The sequence below is a fragment of the Arachis stenosperma genome, chromosome 5 (genome assembly GCF_014773155.1).
Source record: "Arachis stenosperma cultivar V10309 chromosome 5, arast.V10309.gnm1.PFL2, whole genome shotgun sequence".
Lineage (NCBI taxonomy): Eukaryota > Viridiplantae > Streptophyta > Magnoliopsida > Fabales > Fabaceae > Arachis > Arachis stenosperma.
The window spans coordinates 76165258-76186449 of NC_080381.1; the positions used below are offsets into that span (position 1 = coordinate 76165258).

At 41.3% G+C, this 21192-nt stretch overlaps 1 protein-coding gene and 1 non-coding gene across 2 annotated transcripts; both read left to right on the forward strand.

Annotated features, from left to right (window-relative positions):
• Window positions 1–4940: 4940 nt before the first annotated feature.
• On the forward strand, window positions 4941–5048 carry LOC130983784 (small nucleolar RNA R71). The gene has a single exon (XR_009087760.1). It is a non-coding gene; the product is annotated as a small nucleolar RNA R71 (small nucleolar RNA).
• An 11141-nt stretch (window positions 5049–16189) lies between these two features.
• On the forward strand, window positions 16190–16498 carry LOC130980911 (uncharacterized). The gene has a single exon (XM_057904555.1). It carries the CDS (start codon window positions 16190–16192, stop codon window positions 16496–16498), a length of 309 nt encoding a protein of 102 aa, XP_057760538.1.
• The last annotated feature ends 4694 nt before the right edge of the window (window positions 16499–21192 follow it).

Genomic DNA, 21192 nt, shown 5'->3' on the forward strand with positions numbered 1-21192 from the left:
GTATGGACTATCATATATTGCTGGAAAGCCCAGAATGTCTACTTTTCAACGCCGTTGAGAGCGCGCCAATTGGGCTTCTGTAGCTCCAGAAAATCCACTTCGAGTGCAGGGAGGTCAGAATCCAACAGCATCTGCAGTCCTTTTCAGTCTCTGAATCAGATTTTTGCTCAGGTCCCTCAATTTCAGCCAGAAAATACCTGAAATCACAGAAAAATACACAAACTCATAGTAAAGTCCAGAAAAGTAAAATTTAACTAAAAACTAATAAAAATATACTAAAAACTAACTAAATCCTACGAGAAATATACTAAAAACAATGCCAAAAAGCGTACAAATTATCCGCTCATCACAACACCAAACTTAAATTGTTGCTTGTCCCCAAGCAACTGAAAATCAAATAAGATAAAAAAGAAGAGAATATACAATGAACTCCAAAAACATCTATGAAGATCAGTATTAATTAGATGAGCGGGGCTTTTAGCTTTTTGCCTCTGAACAGTTTTGGCATCTCACTTTATCCTTTGAAATTCAGAATGATTGGCTTCTTTAGGAACTCAGAATCCAGATAGTGTTATTGATTCTCCTATTTAAGTATGATGATTCTTGAACACAGCTACTTTATGAGTCTTGGCCGTGGCCCAAAGCACTCTGTCTTCCAGTATTACCACCGGATACATACATGCCACAGACACATAATTGGGTGAACCTTTTCAGATTGTGACTCAGCTTTGCTAGAGTCCCCAATTAGAGGTGTCCAGGGTTCTTAAGCACACTCTTTTTACCTTAGATCACAACTTTATTCCTTTCTTTTTCTTTCTTTTTTTCTTTCTCCCTTTTTTTTTCGTTCTTTTTCTCTTTTTTTTGTATTCACTGCTTTTTCTTGCTTCAAGAATCATTTTGATGATTTTTCAGATCCTCAGTAACATGTCTCCTTTTTCATCATTCTTTCAAGAGCCAACATTCATGAACCACAAATTCAAAAGACATATGCACTGTTCAAGCATACATTCAGAAGACAAAAGTATTGCCACCACATCAAATAATTAATCTGTTATAAAATCTGAAATTCATGCAATTCTTCTCTTTTTCAATTAAGAACATTGTTTATTTAAGAGAGGTGATGGATTCATAGGACATTCATAACTTTAAGGCTCAGACACTAAGATACTAATGACCATAAGACACAAACATAGATAAACATAAGTATGATTTTTCGAAAAACAGGAAAATAATGAACAAGGAGATTAAAGAACGGGTCCACCTTAGTGATGGCGGCTTGTTCTTCCTCTTGAAGGTCTTATGAAGTGCTTGAGCTCCTCAATGTCTCTTCCTTGCCTTTGTTGCTCCTCTCTCATGATTCTTTGATCTTCTCTAATTTCATGGAGGAGGATGGAATGTTCTTGGTGCTCCACCCTTAGTTGTCCCATGTTGGAACTCAATTCTCCTAGTGAGGTGTTGATTTGCTCCCAATAGTTTTGTGGAGGAAAGTGCATCCCTTGAGGCATCTCAGGGATCTCATGATGAGTGGGATCTCTTGTTTGCTCCATCCTTTTCTTAGTGATGGGCTTATCCTCATCAATGAGGATGTCTCCTTCTATGTCAACTCCTACTGAATAACATAGGTGACAAATGAGATGAGGAAAGGCTAACCTTGCCAAGGTAGAGGACTTGTCCGCCACCTTATACAGTTCTTGGGCTATAACCTCATGAACTTCTATTTCTTCTCCAATCATGATGCTATGAATCATGATGGCCCGGTCTAGAGTAACTTCGGACCGGTTGCTAGTGGGAATGATTGAGCGTTGGATAAACTCCAATCATCCCCTAGCCACGGGCTTGAGGTCATGCCTTCTCAATTGAACCGGCTTCCCTCTTGAATCTCTCTTCCATTGGGCGCCCTCTTCACAAATGTCTATGAGGACTTGGTCTAACCCTTGATCAAAGTTGACCCTTCTAGTCTAAGGATGTTCATCTCCTTGCATCATGGGCAAGTTGAATGCCAACCTTACATTTTTCGGACTAAAATCTAAGTATTTCCGCCGAACCATTGTAAGCCAATTCTTTGGGTCCGGGTTCATACTTTGATCATGGTTCTTGGTGATCCATGCATTGGCATAGAACTCTTGAACCATTAGGATTCTGACTTGTTGAATGGGGTTGGTAAGAACTTCCCAACCTCTTCTTCGAATCTCATGTCGGATCTCCGGATATTCACTCTTTTTGAGTTTCAAAGGGACCTCGGGGATCACCTTCTTCAAGGCCACAACTTCATAGAAGTGGTCTTGATGCACCCTTGAGATGAATCTCTCCATCTCCCATAACTCAGAGGTGGAAGCTTTTGCCTTCCCTTTCCTCTTTCTAGAGGTTTCTCCGGCCTTGGATGCCATAAATGGTTATGGAAAAACAAAAAGCAATGCTTTTACCACACCAAACTTAAAAGGTTTGCTCGTCCTCGAGCAAAAGAAGAGAGTAGAAGAAGAAGAAAATGGAGGAGATGGAGGAGGCTTTGTGGTTCGGCCAAAGGGGGGAGAAGTAGTGTTTAGTGTGTGTGAAAATGAAGGAGTGAAGATGGGTTTATATAGGGGTGAAGAGAGGGGTAGGTTTCGGCTATGGGGGGTGGGTTTGGGAGGTAAAGTGGTTTGAATTTGAATAGTGAGGTAGGTGGGGTTTTATGAAGGATGGATGAGAGTGGTGAAGAGAAAGATGGGATTTGATAGGTGAGGGGTTTTTGGGGAAGAGGTATTGAGGTGATTGGGGAATGGGTGAAGAAGAAAGAGGGTGATGGGGTAGGTGGGGATCCTGTGGGGTCCACAGATCCTGAGGTGTCAAGAAAAATTCAACCCTGCACCAAGTGGCAAGCAAAATTGCTCTATGTGCCAATTCTGGCGTTAAACGCTGGGCTGGTGCCCATTTCTGGCATTTAACGCCAGCTTCTTGCCCTTTTCTGGCGTTTAACACCAGTCTGGTGCCCCTTTCTGGCGTTAAACGCCCAGAATGGTGCCAGACTGGGCGTTAAACGCCCAACTGCTACCTTCACTGGCGTTTAAATGCCAGCAAGTGCTCCTCCAGGGTGTGCTGTTTTTCTTTCTATTTTTCATTCTGTTTTTGCTTTTTCAATTGATTTTGTGACTTTCTATGATCATCAACCTACAGAAAACATAAAATAACAAAGAAAGATAGATAAAATATAACATTGGGTTGCCTCCCAACAAGCGCTTCTTTAATGTCAGTAGCTTGACAGAGGGCTCTCATGGTGCCTTACAGATTCTCAGAGCAATGTTGGAACTTCTCAACACCAAACTTAGAGTTTGAATGTGGGAGTTCAACACCAAACTTAGAGTTTGGTTGTGGCCTCCCAACACCAAACTTAGAGTTTGACTGTGGGGGCTCTGTTTGACTCTGTTTTGAGAGAAGCTCTTTATGCTTTCTCTCCATGGTGACAGAGGGATATCCTTGAGCCTTAAACACAAAGGATTCTTCATTCACTTGAATGATCAATTCTCCTCTGTCCATATCAATCACAGCCTTTGCTGTGGCTAAGAAGGGTCTGCCAAGGATGATGGATTCATCCATGCACTTCCCAGTCTCTATGACTATGAAATCAGCAGGGATGTAATGGTCTTCAATATTTACCAGAACACCCTCTACAAGTCCATAAGCTTGTTTTCTTGAATTGTCTGCCATCTCTAGTGAGATTCTTGCAGCTTGTACCTCAAAGATCCCTAGCTTCTCCATTACAGAGAGAGGCATGAGGTTTACACTTGACCCTAAGTCACACAGAGCCTTCTTGAAGGTCATGGTGCCTATGGTACAAGGTATTGAAAACTTCCCAGGATCTTGTCTCTTTTGAGGTAATCTCTGCCAAGACAAGTCATCCAGTTCTTTGGTGAGCAAAGGGGGTTCGTTCTCCCAAGTCTCATTACCAAGTCATTTAGCTTCATGATTGCTCCAAGATATTTAGCAACTTGCTCTTTAGTGACATCTTCATCTTCTTCAGAGGAAGAATACTCATCAGAGCTCATGAATGGCAGAAGTAAGTCCAATGGAATCTCTATGGTTTCAGTGTGAGCCTCAGATTCCCATGGTTCCTTATTAGGGAACTCATTGGAGGCCAGTGGACGTCCATTGAGGTCTTCCTCAGTGGCGTTCACTGCCTCTGCCTCCTCTCCAGATTCGGCCATGTTGATGGCCTTGCACTCTCCTTTTGGGTTCTTTTCTGTATTGCTTGGAAGAGTACTAGGAGGGAATTCAGTAACTTTCTTGCTCAGCTGTCCCACTTGTGCCTCCAAATTTCTAATGGAGGACCTTGTTTCAGTCATGAAACTTTGAGTGGTTTTGATCAGATCAGAGACCATGGTTGCTAAGTCAGAGTGGTTCTGCTTAGAATTCTCTGTCTGTTGCTGAGAAGATGATGGAAAAGGTTTGCCATTGCTAAACTTGTTTCTGCCACCATTATTGTTATTGAAACCTTATTGAGGTCTCTCTTGATCCTTCCATGAAAGATTTGGATGATTTCTCCATGAAGAATTATAGGTGTTTCCATAGGGTTCTCCTAGGTAATTCACCTCTTCCATTGAAGGGTTCTCAGGATTATAAGCTTCTTCTTCAGATGAAGCATCCTTTGTACTACTTGGTGCATTTTGCATTCCAGACAGACTTTGAGAAATCAAATTGATTTGCTGAGTCAATATTTTGTTCTGAGCCAATATGGCATTCAGAGTATCAATCTCAAGAACTCCTTTCTTCTGATTTGTCCCATTGTTCACAGGATTCCTTTCAGAAGTGTACATGAATTGGTTATTTGCAACCATTTCAATTAGTTTTTGAGCTTCTGTAGGCGTCTTCTTCAGATGAAGAGATTCTCCAGCAGAGCTATCCAAAGACATCTTGGACAGTTCAGACAGACCATCATAGAAAATACCTATGATGCTCCATTCAGAAAGCATGTCAGAAGGACATTTTCTGATCAATTGTTTGTATCTTTCCCAAGCTTCATAGAGGGATTCTCCTTCCTTCTGTCTGAAGGTTTGGACTTCCACTCTAAGCTTACTCAATTTTTGAGGTGGAAAGAACATTGCCAAGAAGGCATTGACTAGCTTTTCCCAAGAGTTCAGGCTCTCTTTAGGTTGTGAGTCCAACCATATCCTAGCTCTGTCTCTTACAGCAAAATGGAATAGCATGAGTCTGTAGACCTCAGGGTCAACCCCATTAGTCTTGACAGTGTCACAGATTTGCAAGAATTCAGCTAAAAACTGATGAGGATCTTCCAATGGAAGTCCATCGAACTTGCAATTCTGTTGCATTAGAGAAACTAATTGAGGCTTAAGCTCAAAGTTGTTTGCTCCAATGGCAGGGATAGAGATGCTTCTCCCATAGAAGTCGGGAGTAGGTGCAGTAAAGTCACCCAGCACCTTCCTTGCATTGTTGGCATTGTTGTTGTTTTCGGCTGCCATGGGTTCTTCTTCTTTGAAGATTTCTGTCAGGTCCTCTACAGAGAGTTGTGCCTTAGCTTCTCTTAGCTTTCGCTTCAAGGTCCTTTCAGGTTCAGGGTCAGCTTCAACAAGAATGCCTTTGTCTTTGCTCCTGCTCATATGAAAGAGAAGAGAACAAGAAAATGTGGAATCCTCTATGTCACAGTATAGAGATTCCTTGAGGTGTCAGAGGAAAAGAAAAATAGAAGGAAGAGGTAGAAGAATTCGAACTTAGTGAGATAGAGTTCGAATTGTGCATTGAGGAGGAGTAGTACTCCATAAATAGAAGGATGTGAGAAGAGGGAAGAAATTTTCGAAAATCAAGTAAAAGATTTTGAAAACATTTTGAAAGATTGATTGATAATTTTCGAAAACTAAGAGTGGGAAAGAAATCAAGTGATTTTTGAAAAAGATTTTGAAATTAGAAGTCAAAAAGATATGATTGAAAACTGTTTTGAAAAAGATGTGATTAAAAAGATATGATTGAAAAGTTATGGTTTTAAAAAGATATGATTGAAAAGATATGATTTGAAAAACAATTTAAAAAGATTTGATTTTAAAAATTAATGACTTGCCTAACAAGAAAAGATATGATTCAAACATTAAACCTTTCTCATCAGAAAAGGCAACATACTTGAAATGTTGAATCAAATCATTAATTGTCAGCAAGTATTTTTGAAAAAGGAGAGAAATTGATTTTGAAAAAGATTTGATTGAAAAGATATGATTTGAAAAAGATTTGATTTTGAAAAACTTTGAAAACTTGGAAAAAATTTGCATTAAAAACATAATCTTCCCTCTGGTGCCATCCTAGCGTTAAACGCCCAGAATGGTGCACATTCTGGCGTTTAACGCCCAATGCACTACCTTTTTGGGCGTTAAACGCCCAGCCAGGCACCCTGGCTGGCGTTTAAACGCCAGTCTGCCTTCTTCACTGGGCGTTTTGAACGCCCAGCTTTTTCTGTATAATTCCTCTGCTGCATGTACTGAATCTTCAGTTCCCTGTATTATTGACTTGAAAATAGAACCAAGATCAAATAAACAATGCATGCAAGACACCAAAACAAGAAACATAAAATATTTTTTTGGTTTTTATGATTTTGTAATTTTTTTGTGCTTTTTCAAAAATTAAGAAAATAAAGATATCAAAATTCTTAATGAGAATTCCAGGAATCATGCAATGTTGGTCTAAAGCTTTAGTCTAAAGGAATTAGACATGGATAACCAAGCTTCAGCAGGACATTGCATTCAAGAGCTAAATTGATGAGAATCAATCAGCTTTGGTGATGATAAGATCATCACCTTGAAACACTAGAATTCATTCTTAAGAACTCTGAAAAATACCTAATCTAAGCAACAAGATGAGCCGTCAGTTGTCCATACTCGAAACAATCCCCGGCAACGGCGCCAAAAACTTGGTGCACGAAATTGTGATCACTACTGTTCACAACTCAAATAATCCCTAGTAATGGCTCCAAAGACTTGGTGCTCAATACCATGGCATAAACACAACTTCGCACAACTAACCAGCAAGTGCACTGGGTCGTCCAAGTAATAAACCTTACGCGAGTAAGGGTCGATTGATGTGCGGAAAACGATCCGACACAAAACTCACCGGCAAGTGCACCGGGTCGCATCAAGTAATAATAACTCACGGGAGTGAGGTCGATCCCACAGGGATTGAAGGATTGAGCAATTTTAGTTTAGTGGTTGATTTAGTCAAGCAAATCAAGATTTGGTTGAGTGATTTGTGATTTGCAGAATTTAAATTGCATAGAAAGTAAAGGGAATGGGTAATTGGCATGAAAATAAAGAGAACAGGAGTTAAAGTACTGAATCTTAAAGAACAAGAAATTAAATGGCAGAAACTTAGAACGCAAGAAATGTAAATTGCAAAATCTTAAAATGCAAGAAATGTAAATGGCGTGAATTGTAAAGGGAATTGGGAGTTGGATTTGCAGAAATTAAACAAGGAAAAGTAAAATTGCAACAAGCAGAGAATTAGAGAATGGCTTGGATCAAATCGGATCTTAAACAGGAAAGTAAATGAGCATGGAAACATTAAACAGGGAGTGGTAAATGGGGAATCCGGATCTCAGGACCCAAGAGACTAGAAAACCAAGTCTAGATCTCAATGCCTTCCTAGATCCAACAAGAACAATTGCACGGAAATTGTAAATTGCAAAGAAATTAGATGAAGAAGCAAGTAACCGAAAATGAAATTCAATTAAGCAGAAAATTAAACAAGATCCCAAAGTGAGATTGAAACAGAATTTCTTCAATTCTCTCCCTAAGATCCGAAGCAAGGAAAGTAAAAAGTGCTTGGCAAGGACAAGGAAGAAGAGAGATCAATTCTCCTCCCCAATTCTCTTGAATTAAAACAACAATGCTAGAATGTAAAAGTGAGCTCCCAATGCTAACCGAAAAGAAAGCTCTATGAAAACTAATAAGGGAAGCTCCCCGAAGAACTTGAATTCTATCCTATTTATACACTTTTTTCCAATGATCTTCAAGCCTTGAGTTGGGCCTTTGCTCTTGGTGGAATTGGGTTGAAAGAGGCCTTGGTTGATTGCTCTTGGAGTTTGGAGAGGAACCAAAGTGAACCAATTGAACCGGGTTGGAGTTTTGCAAAAGTTGGAGTAAAAGTTTGAGCAAAAGTTAGAGGTCTAACTTTTGCTCCAACTTTTCATATCAGCTAGCCTCTTTTGCTGATACCAACGTTGGTGCAAAAGTTAGGGGTCTAACTTTTGCTCCAACGTTGGCCCTTCCTAGTGCACCTATGGCGCCAACGTTAGCCCAAAAGTTAGGGGGCTAACGTTGGCGCAAACTTTTGCTCCTCCCCTTGTATTTTCATGTGCCAACGTTAGCCCAAAAGTTAGGGGGCTAACGTTGGCGCAAACTTTTGGTGGCCAGGGAGGTTTTTCTTGCGCCAACGTTAGACCAAAAGTTAGGGGTCTAACGTTGGCGCAAACTTTAGTAGCCCAGGGAGTGATTTTCAATTTCCAACGTTAGCCCAAAAGTTAGGGGTCTAACTTTGAGGCTAACTTTTCACCCAAAAGTTTGTGCAAAAGTTTGAGGGCTAACTTCAGGTCCAACTTTTTGCTTCCTGGTTCTATTTCACTTATTTCATTGTCCTCTCTTTGCTTCTAGTTATTCCTTCTTGCTTCAACATTTCTCCAAGCTTTCTTCACCTATCATTAATCAACCAAACACATCAAAGCTATGCTTAAAATCATGAGATATTCATTCTTTCACAATATGTATCAAATATAGCATAAAACCTCATGAAATTGCATTAATTCACATATGGTTGATTAAATCAAAGGAAGCATGAAAATCTACCCAATTGGCTTGCTTATGGCTCAAGAAAGTGCATAATTCAAGTGAAAACAAAAGAAAAAGACTAGTGAAACTAGGCTAAGATGACTTGTCATCATCGATCCCACGGAGATTGTTGGTATGAAGCAAGCTATGGTCACCTTGTAAATCTCAGTCAGGCAGACTCAAATGGGTATAGATGATGAATAAAACATAAAGATAAAGATAGAGATACTTATGCAATTCATTGGTGAGAACTTCAGATAAGCGAATGGAGATGCTTTGTCCCTTCCGTCTCTCTGCTTTCCTACTGTCTTCATCCAATCCTTCTTACTCCTTTCCATGGCAAGCATTATGCAAGGGTTTCACCGTTGTCGGTGGCTACCTCCTATCCTCTCAGTGGAAATGTTCAACGCACCCGGTCACGGCACGGCTATCCAGCTGTCGGTTCTCGATCATGTCGGAATAGAATCCAGTGATTCTTTTGCGTCTATCACTAACGCCCCACAATCGCGAGTTTAAAGCACGTCACAGTCATTCAATCATTGAATCCTACTCAGAATACCACAGACAAGGTTTAGACCTTCCGGATTCTCTCGAATGCCGCCATCAGTTCTAGCCTATACCATGAAGACTCTGATCTCACGGAATGGCTGGCTCGGTTGTCAGGCGATCAACCATGCATCGTGTATTAGGAATCCAAGAGATATTCACTCAATCTAAGGTATAACGGAGGTGGTTGTCAGTCACACGTTCATAGGTGAGAATGATGATGAGTGTCACGGATCATCACATTCATCAAGTTGAAGAACAAGTGATATCTTGGAACAAGAACAAGCTGAATTGAATAGAAGAACAATAGTAATTGCATTAATACTCGAGGTACAGCAGAGCTCCACACCTTAATCTATGGTGTGTAGAAACTCCACCGTTGAAAATACATAAGAACAAGGTCTAGGCATCGCCGTGAGGCCAGCCTCCCAATAATCTAAGAACTAGAAGTCCAAAGATGATCCTAAGATAAAAAATGATCCGAAGATGTAAATACAATAGTAAAAGGTCCTATTTATAGGGAACTAGTAGCTTAAGAATTACAAAGACGAGTAAATGACATAAAAATCTACTTCCGGGCCCACTTGGTGTGTGCTTGGGCTGAGCAATGAAGCATTTTCGTGTAGAGACTCTTCTTGGAGTTAAACGCCAGCTTTTGTGCCAGTTTGGGCGTTTAACTCCCACTTTGCTGCCAGTTCCAGCGTTTAACGCTGGGAATTCTGAAGGTGACTTTGAACGCCAGTTTGGGCCATCAAATCTTGGGCAAAGTATGGACTATCATATATTGCTGGAAAGCCCAGAATGTCTACTTTCCAACGCCGTTGAGAGCGCGCCAATTGAGCTTCTGTAGCTCCAGAAAATCCACTTCGAGGGCAGGGAGGTCAGAATCCAACAGCATCTGCAGTCCTTTTCAGTCTCTGAATCAGATTTTTGCTCAGGTCCCTCAATTTCAGCCAGAAAATACCTGAAATCACAGAGAAATACACAAACTCATAGTAAAGTCCAGAAAAGTGAATTTTAACTAAAAACTAATAAAAATATACTAAAAACTAACTAAATCCTACGAGAAATATACTAAAAACAATGCCAAAAAGCGTACGAATTATCCGCTCATCAATCCTACGTACTTATTCATATGAAAATGCATGATTTTGTGTTCCTTTCCCAATTTTGCCTCATGGATGAAAACATGCTTCTTTTGCACTAAATTAGATATATTTATAATCCTCCTCTAGTACCATTCGATACCGTGATCCGTGTGTTAAGTGATTTCAGAGTTTATAGGGCACGGATGACTCGGAGGGGAGAATGGGAGCATGCATAAAGGAAAGGAGCATGGAAAAGTGAGCTTTGGAAACTTCAGCATCGACGCGTGCGCGCACATGGCGCGTCCGCGCAGATCTGCACCACCAGAGCCAATGCTAGGAGCTAGGCTACATGCCGGCGCGTGTAGCGGCTAAGTCATGATCCTCATGGATGCGTCCGCGCAGATTACGCCTGCGCTCGGATTGTAATTGCCCCAGGAGCGGGTGTATAATTTTTTAAGAGAGCACGTGACCAAAGCGTGGAGACAGTTGGAGACCCTATTTTGGGGAAGAGTTTTGGCGGGAAAAAATTAAGAGGGCAAAGGATTGAATGGTTAAGGGACTTTTGACTCATTTTGCATGTTCTTAGATATTTTCTTAGAGTTGGTTACATTTTGGGTAGAAAGAGAACCTCCAACCTCTCTCTAGGATTTCATTCTCCACATTTTCCACTACAATTCTCCTTTGATTTTTCTTGGTGAGATCCATTGTAATACACTTTTATTTTGATGCAATTAGTAGATCTACTCTTCTCATATTCTCAATTAGTGTTCTTTGATTCTCTCACTTTGGATCTAGCTTTGCCTTTGTTACTTGGATTTGGAACTAGTGAATTGAGGTACTTTCATATCCATTACTTGCAATTGTTCAATTGTAGATAATTGTGTAATTTAGGTCTCTTGAATTTAATTCTCTATTTCAACTTCATAATGCCTCTTATGAATGCTCACCAAATGTTTGATAAAATGCCAACACTAGTTATGGAGTAAAAGTTTCTTACTTGGCTTAGGGTTTGAACCATTAGGAAGACTTGAATAGTGGATGTCAATTGTTGATTGACAATTAAGGATTGCTAATTGGCTTGAGATGCACTAAAGCTAGATTCCCTTAGGGTGAAGCTAGAACCTGTGACTCAAGCTAATCATTTTCACTTGACTCTCCTCGATAATTAAAGGTCAACTAAGTGGAGCAAGACTTAAAATTGTTATCATCATTGAAGGAAATCATAGTGATAGAATTTCCAATGCTAATCCTAGGCCAAGTCTCTTAATATTGATTATTTGTCATCTACTTTTGCTAGCTTGAATTAGTACATCGATCTTCAAAAATCACAACAAAAGCTTCCTAATCAATAACATGCATTCTTTAGCAATTTCAAGGGAGGATGACTCGGGAGATTAATACTCTTGATTGTAGATTGTAGAATTGTTTGATGCGGGATTTGAGTGTCGATTAGACTATACTCATGATTGTATTCACTATTGAATTCTATATCGACGTACAAAATTTCGTTTATCAAAATGGCACCATTGCCGGGGAGTTGCATATGTGTGCCATGTTATTGCTTAGTGTAGATATGTGTATATGTACATAATTGCATTTTCTCTTGATTACTTCTTTGTTCAATTGACTAATTCCACTTGTTACCATGAGCTTTACACTCCCCTCATTGTATGACGCGTTCACAACCGAATCCGAGCTTAGCCACATTTGATACGGAAATTGAACAGATTTCGCTTCACTTTAGGCAAGCTCGGAGGCGGTTAACTTTTGGGGAAGGTGGAAAAATTCCTACCAATTCACCAACCTTACCCGAAGCAAATTTTGAACCATCATTCGAAGAAGGCACTAACTGTCCATCCGTTAACAATTCTAATCAAAATTGGAGGGACAACTCCAACCAATGGAGGGACAATTACCAACAAGGAGGTAGAGACAACAACAACAATGGAGACAATTAAAGATGGAATAACAACAACTCACAAAGCTGACCACACCCCCAAAACAATCATACACCCAACAAATCAAGGAAGAAATTACCAAACCTATCAACCACCACATCAACGACCACCATCCAGCCAACCACAAGCCCCTCAAATCATATACCCTTCCACTTCTTCCAATCAAGATGATACACTCCGAACTATCCTCCAAGGCCAAAAAGAGCTCCAAACCACACTTGCTTTCGGCCTTACCGATCTTACATCTACACTACAAGCTCTTCTTGCATGCATGGACTAACCCTCAAATTCAACTCCTCAAGCTCCAAATTCTAGTGCCATTCCCTCTCAACCCCAACCCAATTCCAAAGTTGGCATTAATGCCATTACCTTAAGATCCGGGACTCAATTAAAAGAGAAGAAGGTAAAGGACCCAAGTTCAATCACAATCACTCAAGAGGAAGAAGGAATCGAGATAGAAGAAATAGAAGAGGAGGAAGAAGCACAAGCCATAGTTGAGGATGAAGTGACCCAACCAACAAGTGAGGTCACCAAAAATAATAAGAGAGCCGTGGAAGAAGAAATCGCTCAACCAATCCCATTTCTGACACTTGCAAAGAAAGCTAGGAAGCGCATGGAACTCGACCCCAAAATGATAGGAATGTTCAAGAAAGTTGAGGTAACCATCCCCCTCTTTGATGCTATCCATCAAGTACCTAAATATGCAAAATTCCTTAAAGATTTATACATGAACAAGGATAGAATTCTTGAGCTAGAGGCCATTCTATTGGGGAGTTCTATTTTCGCTTTAATGGGAGCATTGCCCGAGAAGTGTGATGATCCGAGCCCATGCATGGTCACTTGCACCGTAAATGGGGTACAATTTCTAGATTGTATGTGTGACCTCGGTGCATGTGTTAGTGTTATGCCCCTCTCCGTCTACCGTATATTGAGGCTACCACCATTGAAGAGGTCAACGGCAAGATTTGTTTTAGCAGACAAAAGCATCATAACCGTGACGGGTGTTGCGGAAGATGTACTGGTAAATATAAAAGGGTTGGTGTTTCTGATTGATTTCTATGTTCTTGAGATGCCACCAAGCAAGTCCGAGAGGGCATCATCTATTCTACTTAGGAGACCATTTTTGAGGACCTCTAGATTCAATTTAGATGCCTACTCGGGAACCTACTCGTTTGAAATAGATGGGAGTGTCGTGAGTTTTAGCCTAGAAGAAGCAATGAAATATCCACCGGAGAATCATTCTCTATTTCGGTGTGACCCAATTGATAACATTGTGGCTGAAGTGCATCTTGCAAAGTTAGATGAGAAGCATATGATTGAAGACACAAGTCAAAATCCAAGCGAAGCGAACGCATCACCCCATCCGGATCATCCGGAAGTTCAAACCTCAAGCGAAGACCAAAAGGTAGAATTAAAGCCACTACCACCACACCTAAAGTACTCATATCTTGATGAAGCCCACAAGTTCCCCGTGATTATTACAAAGGAACTAAATCCTCAACAAGAAGAAAAGTTGCTATGTATCTTGAGGAAGAACAAAAGGGCCATAGGGTGGAGTTTGGCGGATCTAGTGGGAATAAGCCCCCAAGTATGCGAGCATCGAATATTCCTCGAATAAGGAGCTAGACCCGTTCGATAACCTCAAAGACGACTCAATCCCACCATTCTAGAGGTTGTGAAAAAAGAGGTCACCCGAATATTAGAAGCGAACATCATCCACCCCATTTCGGATAGTGAATGGGTGAGCCCGGTCCAAGTGGTGCCAAAGAAATCCAGGGTGACCACTATCAAGAATGAGAGCGGATAACTTATAGCAACAAGGGTGAAAAACTCTTGGAGGGTGTGCATAGACTACCGAAGGTTGAATGCGGCCACTAGAAAAGATCATTTCCCACTACCATTTTTCGACCAAATGCTTGATCGATTAGCCGGTAAATCTCATTATTGTTTTCTAGATGGTTATTTGGGGTACTTCGAAATACACATTGCTCTAGAAGTCCAAGAAAAAACATTATTTACTTGCCCCTTTGGAACTTATGCCTATAAGCGTATGCCATTCGGCTTATGCAATGCACCAGCAACTTTTTAAAGGTGCGTGATGAGCATATTTGCGGATCTTCTAGAGCAATGCATGGAAGTTTTCATGGATGATTTCAGCGTGTATGGTGATTCTTTTGATCATTTCTTGGATAATCTTCAAAAAGTCTTGGAAAGATGCACTAAGTCAAACTTTGTCTTAAATTTTGAAAAATGCCATTTCATGGTTAGGCAAGGCATTGTCTTAGGCCATATTGTTTCTAAGGAAGGTATTTCCATAGATCTGGCAAAAATCAATGTTATATCTAGCTTGCCTTACCCCTCCTTCGAGAGGGAAATCCGTTCGTTCCTTGGACATGCAGGATTTTACCGAAGATTTATCAAGGACTTCAACAAAGTAGCATTGCCTCTCTATCGCCTATTGCAAAAGGACATTGAGTTTGATCTAAGCAAAGAATGCATGGAAGCCTACGACAAGCTTAAAGTGGCATTGACACAAGCTCCTATCGTAAGAGGGCCAGAGTCGGCCGTTTGAAATAATGTGCGATGCTTCAAACCATGCGGTGGGAGCCGCGTTAGCACAACGCGAGGGTAAGAATCCATATGTCATAGCCTATACATCAAAAACACTAGATGGAGCCCAATCCAATTACACTACTACCGAGAAGGAACTCTTGGCTATTGCTTTTGCTTTGGATAAATTTCGAGCCTATCTTCTTGGTTCTAAGGTAGTAGTGTACTCGGATCATGCGGCATTAAAATATTTGTTGACTAAGAAGGAATCCAAACCGAGATTGATTAGATGGGTTCTATTGTTGCAAGAATTTGACTTGGAAATTAAAAATAGGAGTGGTTCGCAAAACTTAGTGGCGGATCACTTAAGTCGCCTTGAACACACCAACGGCGATACCGCTCCTATCAATGATTCTTTCCCCCTTGAGGACTTGCATTCAATCTCGGAAGTTATTTCTTGGTATTCTCCAATGGCAAACTACTTGGTTTCACGCACCTTTCCTCCTAACCTCTCCAAACATCAAAAGGATAAGCTAAAAAGCAAATCCAAATATTATGTATGGGATGATCCCTATCTTGAGTGGACCAAGTAGTCCGAAGGTGCATTCCCCAAACCGAATTCCAAGCAATCATGGAAGCTTGCCATTCCTCCGAGGGAGGTGGACATTATGGACCTCAAAGGACGGCAAGAAAGGTCATTGATTGTGGATTTTGGTGGCCAACTCTTCTTAAAGACTCTTCTCCTTATTGCAAATCTTGTTCTCAATGCCTTATATTTGGTAATATCTCTAAGAAGGATGAAATCCCCCAATAAAACATGCTTTTTTGTGAAATCTTTGATGTATGGGGTATCGACTTCATGGGGCCATTCCCAAATTCTAATGGTTTTCTCTACATTCTACTAGCCGTCGATTATGTGTCCAAATGGGTGAAAGCGATACCCACCCAGACGGACGATGCTAATGTTGTTCTATCTTTTGTGAGGAATAATATAATTTGTCGCTTTGGGTCACCGAGAGCAATAATAAGTGACCAAGGTTCACACTTTTGCAACAAAAGAATGGAAGGACTCATGAGGAAGTACGGCATCATACATAAAGTTGCCACGGCTTATCACCCCCAAACGAACGGCCAAGCCGAGGTGTCCAATCGTGAAATTAAGCATGTATTGGTAAGGATTGTGAAGCTTAGTAGAAAAGATTAGAGTGCTAAGCTTACTGACGCACTGTGGGCATACCAAACTGCATACAAAATGCCAATTGGCATGAGCCCCTTCCGGTTGGTGTATGGTAAAGCCTGCCACTTACTGGTGGAAATTGAACACAAAGCATATTGGGCCGTCAAGGAGTGCAATCTAAATTTGGGTGGGGCCGAAATTGAGAGAAAGCTACAATTGGCGGAATTAGAATGTTTGAGATTAGAGGCCTATGATAACTCTAGGCTCTACAAAGAAAAGATGAAAGCCATCCATGATAAGAACATTAGGAGAAGGGAATTTAGACCCGGTGAACTAGTTCTCCTTTACAATTCAAGGTTGAGATTGTTGCCCGGAAAGCTATGATCAAGATGGGAAGGACCCTATCAAGTAGAGAAAGTGGAACCTTATGGAGTCTACCATTTGCGCCATCCCTCAAGTCCGGACATTTTCAAGGTAAATGGGCACCGTCTCAAATTATATCATGGTGAGCAAAGGAAGAGCACCAAAGAGATTGAGGTATTCCTTTTGGAAGATGTACCTCTTGACAAAGAGCATTGATCTAGTGGAAGTCCAACTTAAGGACATTAAACAAAAGTGCTAGGTGGGAGACACCCCACCATGGTGAGATCTATCTTGTTTTTGCCCTCTTTGTATATAGCCATTGAACTCTTCTTTGATTGATGATTGCTTAGTCAGTGCCTTGTTTAGCTAGACTTGGGTTTATTGTTTATAGAGGTTTGCACTATGGATCACTTTAATGATAGAAAACACCCCATTTTTAGGTCTTGCATGAAGTTTTAGGTGTCCTTGTGGGCATTGGCTAGCTACCCGTGGAATTTATGATAAGATGTGCATTTTTCATTTAAAAAAAAGGGGGTGTAGAGACGCGAGCGAACGCTGTGCGTGCACGCGTCCATAGCGCAGATGCAGGCCCATACACTTTCCAGAGAGTTGGGCCACCCTCGCGCCAACATTAAGCCCCCAGCATAACCTCGTTCGCGCTCACGCGCACCGTGCGCCAGCGCGTCCATAAGCTTAAAACGAAATGCGCGCGACCCCGCACATGGCGCGTCCGCGCTGATTTGCTGCCACAAGTCCCAGGCTGAGGACTAGAGAGTTGTGCCACCTTTGAGCCTGCATTAAGCCCCATGCTCAACCTTCTCTGTGCGTGCGCGCACGCGCTCATTCGCCACTTAGTGAATCAACGCGCGAGCGTCCATGCCGCGCCCGCGTCGATGACCCTGCTACACCTCTGGTATATTTTACAGAGAGTTATGCCAATTCTAGGCCCGCTTTGTGCCGAGGCATAACACCACTGTCGCGCCCGCGCCCCTGCCGCCCGCGTGCCAATCTGATCAGCACAGCTTCCGCACGTCCGCACTCTGTGCACGCGCGCGCCATCACCCCTGCAGCCAACCTTTGCTACAAAGTCTAGAGAGTTGTACAACTTCTGGGCGAGCATTGTGCTACTGGCACAACCACACGCACGCGTTCGCGCACCTAGCGCGCGCACGTTGTTGCTGCTCCTTTCCCCCCTGCGCGAGCGCGCATAGTGCGCGCACGCGTCGATCTTACGACGTGAAATATAAGCCAACGCATCCACATTTCACTTCTTCCATGATTTCTACCATTCTCCACGCCTTTCTTCCACTCTCCCCCTCTACACCACTCCACCCACTTCTCAGCACCACCTCCGGCGACCATCTACCTCCGGTGGCCCCCATATCTTCTCCCTCCTCTATTTCTCTTCTACTTCTCTCTCTCACTTACACCTCCATTACCTTTCCTTCTCTCCCAAGGTACTCTTACCTACTTCCCTATCTTGTTCTACTTCTCTCTTTTCCCTTCCTTAGTTTGTTGATTTTGTCTTCTTTTAGGTAGCTTCTTTTCCTTTTAGTTCTTCATTACTTGGTTGTCCTTGCTTTTACCTTTCTACTTCTTTATGGGTGTTCTGGTCATGACCTCTTTTGCATTGGTGGATTAAAATGTTTTGCATGATTTCATTGCTATCTTGGTGCACTATGATGACTATTGTTGCTTTGTGGGATGCTACATTGCCCCATTCCTTTTACTTGCTCATTACAAAAAGGATGCACGCCAAGTGCTTGATAAAAAGCACACATGACATTTTAGGTTCATTTTGACTCATGACCTTCTAACTAAGTGCTTTTTCTCAAATAACTTGAATATTCTTAGGTGCATCGGGCATACCACTTTTCACATCCCACATTTTACTTACTCACCTCACTATGCCTTGCTTTCTATTATTGATATTTGGGTGTACACCTCTCATGCCCCCTACTTGAATGCTTATATCTCCCTTATATCACATGCTAGTGACTTGCCTTGTTTACAAATATTATCTTGATTACATGTTGCAGCTGTCATGTAGTGAAGATGCTTACTCCCCTATGGCATAATTTCTCACTTGCATGCTTCCCATTTATTTGTGTTTCTTTGGGTTTGATGTTTCTCTCCTTTTCACTTTCACAGGATGGTCATCAAGAAGGACAAGGGGAAGGCCCCGAAGAAACCAACCGCCAATAGAGCGCGCCAAAAGCCTACGGCCAAGCCCCTCCGGAAGAAGGCAAGGGGCACCGCCAACATTGATGCTTTAGAGAAGGACAACCCTCCAAAGGACTCAAGCAAATTCCCTAATCGCTATTGCGAACTTGATGCCAGGGCATCTTGGCCAGTTTCACTAACCTTTTCTTTACTATTTTTAGGGTAGTTTCATGCATTTCCTTAGGAAATAAGCTAGTTTTGGATAGATATTCACTTACACCTTGATTCAAGCATACATTGTGCATTTTACATGATTTCATGAGGATTTTGGATGACAACTATCTGGCCTAAATACTATACTTTGAATATACCCATGAGACTAAGTAAATAACAAGATCCTAATAAGAGAAAGGGAAAGAACACTTAAAGTGAAAAACAAAAGAAAAAGAGTAAGCAATAAGGCTAGGCACCAATGGTTTTAATCTTGAGGCATGTGTTTGTGGTGTTCTTGTGTGAGGGATTTACTTGGATGAATAAGCTCTTAGGGGTGCCTTATCACTTGGTAACTTGGGTTAACTAACTCGGGATTATCAGCTTAAAGTCCACTATCAAGAGTAACCCTCACTACAGAGCATTTAGTAACCCAAAGAGGTGCTGGACACCAAGGTCTCAAGAAGGAAAATAAATGAACCAGATGCCTGTGGTGTGTATGTATGGGGGAGAGACTTGAGGGAGTAAGTCCTTAGGGGTGTCTCAACACCTAGCACCTTGAACCAACTGGTTCGGGAGTGTTGGCTGAAAGCTTATCTTAAAGAGCTGCCCCCTTACAAAGCACTTAGCTTGAAGAACACAAATAAGCCCTGGAATGACAATAAAAGGATCAATAAAAGTTTCATGGGATGTAAGCAAAGTCAGTGTTTTAGGACATGATAAAGGTCTGAAAGCCATTAATGGAATGAACCTAAGTTGCTATGCATGAAACCACCATAAAATCAGTGACATGACTTCCACAAGAATGACTCATTTCTCTTGGCACTCCATTCATCATTCTCTTGTTCCAGTACTTGCTTATGGACAAGCAAGCTTTAAGTTTGGTGTTGTGATGCCAAGGCATCTTGGCCAGTTTCACTGACCTTTTCTTTACTGTTTTTAGGGTAGTTTCATGCATTTCCTTAGGAAATAAGCTAGTTTTGGATAGATATTCACTTACACCTTGATTCAAGCATACATTGTGCATTTTACATGATTTCATGAGGATTTTGCATGAGTTTAGTGACAAATTGTATGTTGCATTACCCATGACTTGGATTAGAACTTTGATGCACTCTATTGCTTAATTTCAGGACCAAAGGAAGCAAGGAAGAACCACTTAGCAGTCACATTAATCTAATTAACGTGGCCACTAACGCTCTCGAAGCCATCATTGCCCACGTTAAGAGTCACGTTAACTAGGTTAACGTGAACTCTAACGTGAAGAAGGGACTTTGAGCCAACGTTAGTGACACTTAACATTATCACTAGCGTTGGCCAATGATCATAAGTGGCCACGTTAGAGTCCACGTTAACTTAGTTAACGTGGCCTCTAACGTTAAAAGGGGGAAGGAAGCCAACGTTAGTGACACTCAACATTGCCACTAACGTTGGCCTAAGGTGAAATGTACCACATTAACTCCCACGTTAACTTGGTTAACGTGGGAGCTAACGTGAGAGGCAAAGGAGGTCGACAATGTTAGTGACACCCAATATTGTCACTAACGTTGGAAGCACCCACAAAACCCCCAAGGAGCCACGTTAACTTCCACGTTAACTTAGTTAACGTGGAAGCTAACGTTGATGAGTGAAAGATGAGCCAACGTTAGTGACACTCAACATTGTCACTAACATTGGGGATGGCTAAGAATGGCCACGTTAGAAGCCACGTTAACCTAGCTAACGTGGACTCTAACATTACGACTTCTAAATGCTTTGTTTTCAAGTATTACCACTTGATACATAAGCACCACAAGCATTTAATTAGAGGACTTCATTAAGCTCATTTTTTCTTTTCTTTTATTGACTCTCTAATCATTGATGCTCAGAGCCTTGAGCTTTGAGGGAGTGCTTTTGCACTTGAGCCTAGCCTTGACTTCTAAGTGTTTTGTTTTCAAGCATTTGGCTTGATACATAAACACCACAAGCACTTAGCAAATAAATTGCCATTGGTACTCAGAGCCTTCAGCTTCCTCATTCTTTCCCTTTTTCTTTTCTTGCTTTAATTGTATTTGCTTCTTCAAGGTTTTCATGATTTCAAAAGATTTCACAAAATATACTAGATGAAAAACTTCAATTAAATAAAATCCAATGCAATTGAGCAACAATCAATCATACTAGCTTTCCAATACTTGTACGCACATGCTAGATTCTTCTTTAATTCCTTGTTTGTTTATGATCATGATGCTTTTTTTTGCTTTTGAATTCACAAAGCTCAAGTTGGTAGTTATAATGCCACAGCAACATGTTACAAATCAAAATTTAGCCTATGCTTATTCATACCACACATGCATACAAAGAAG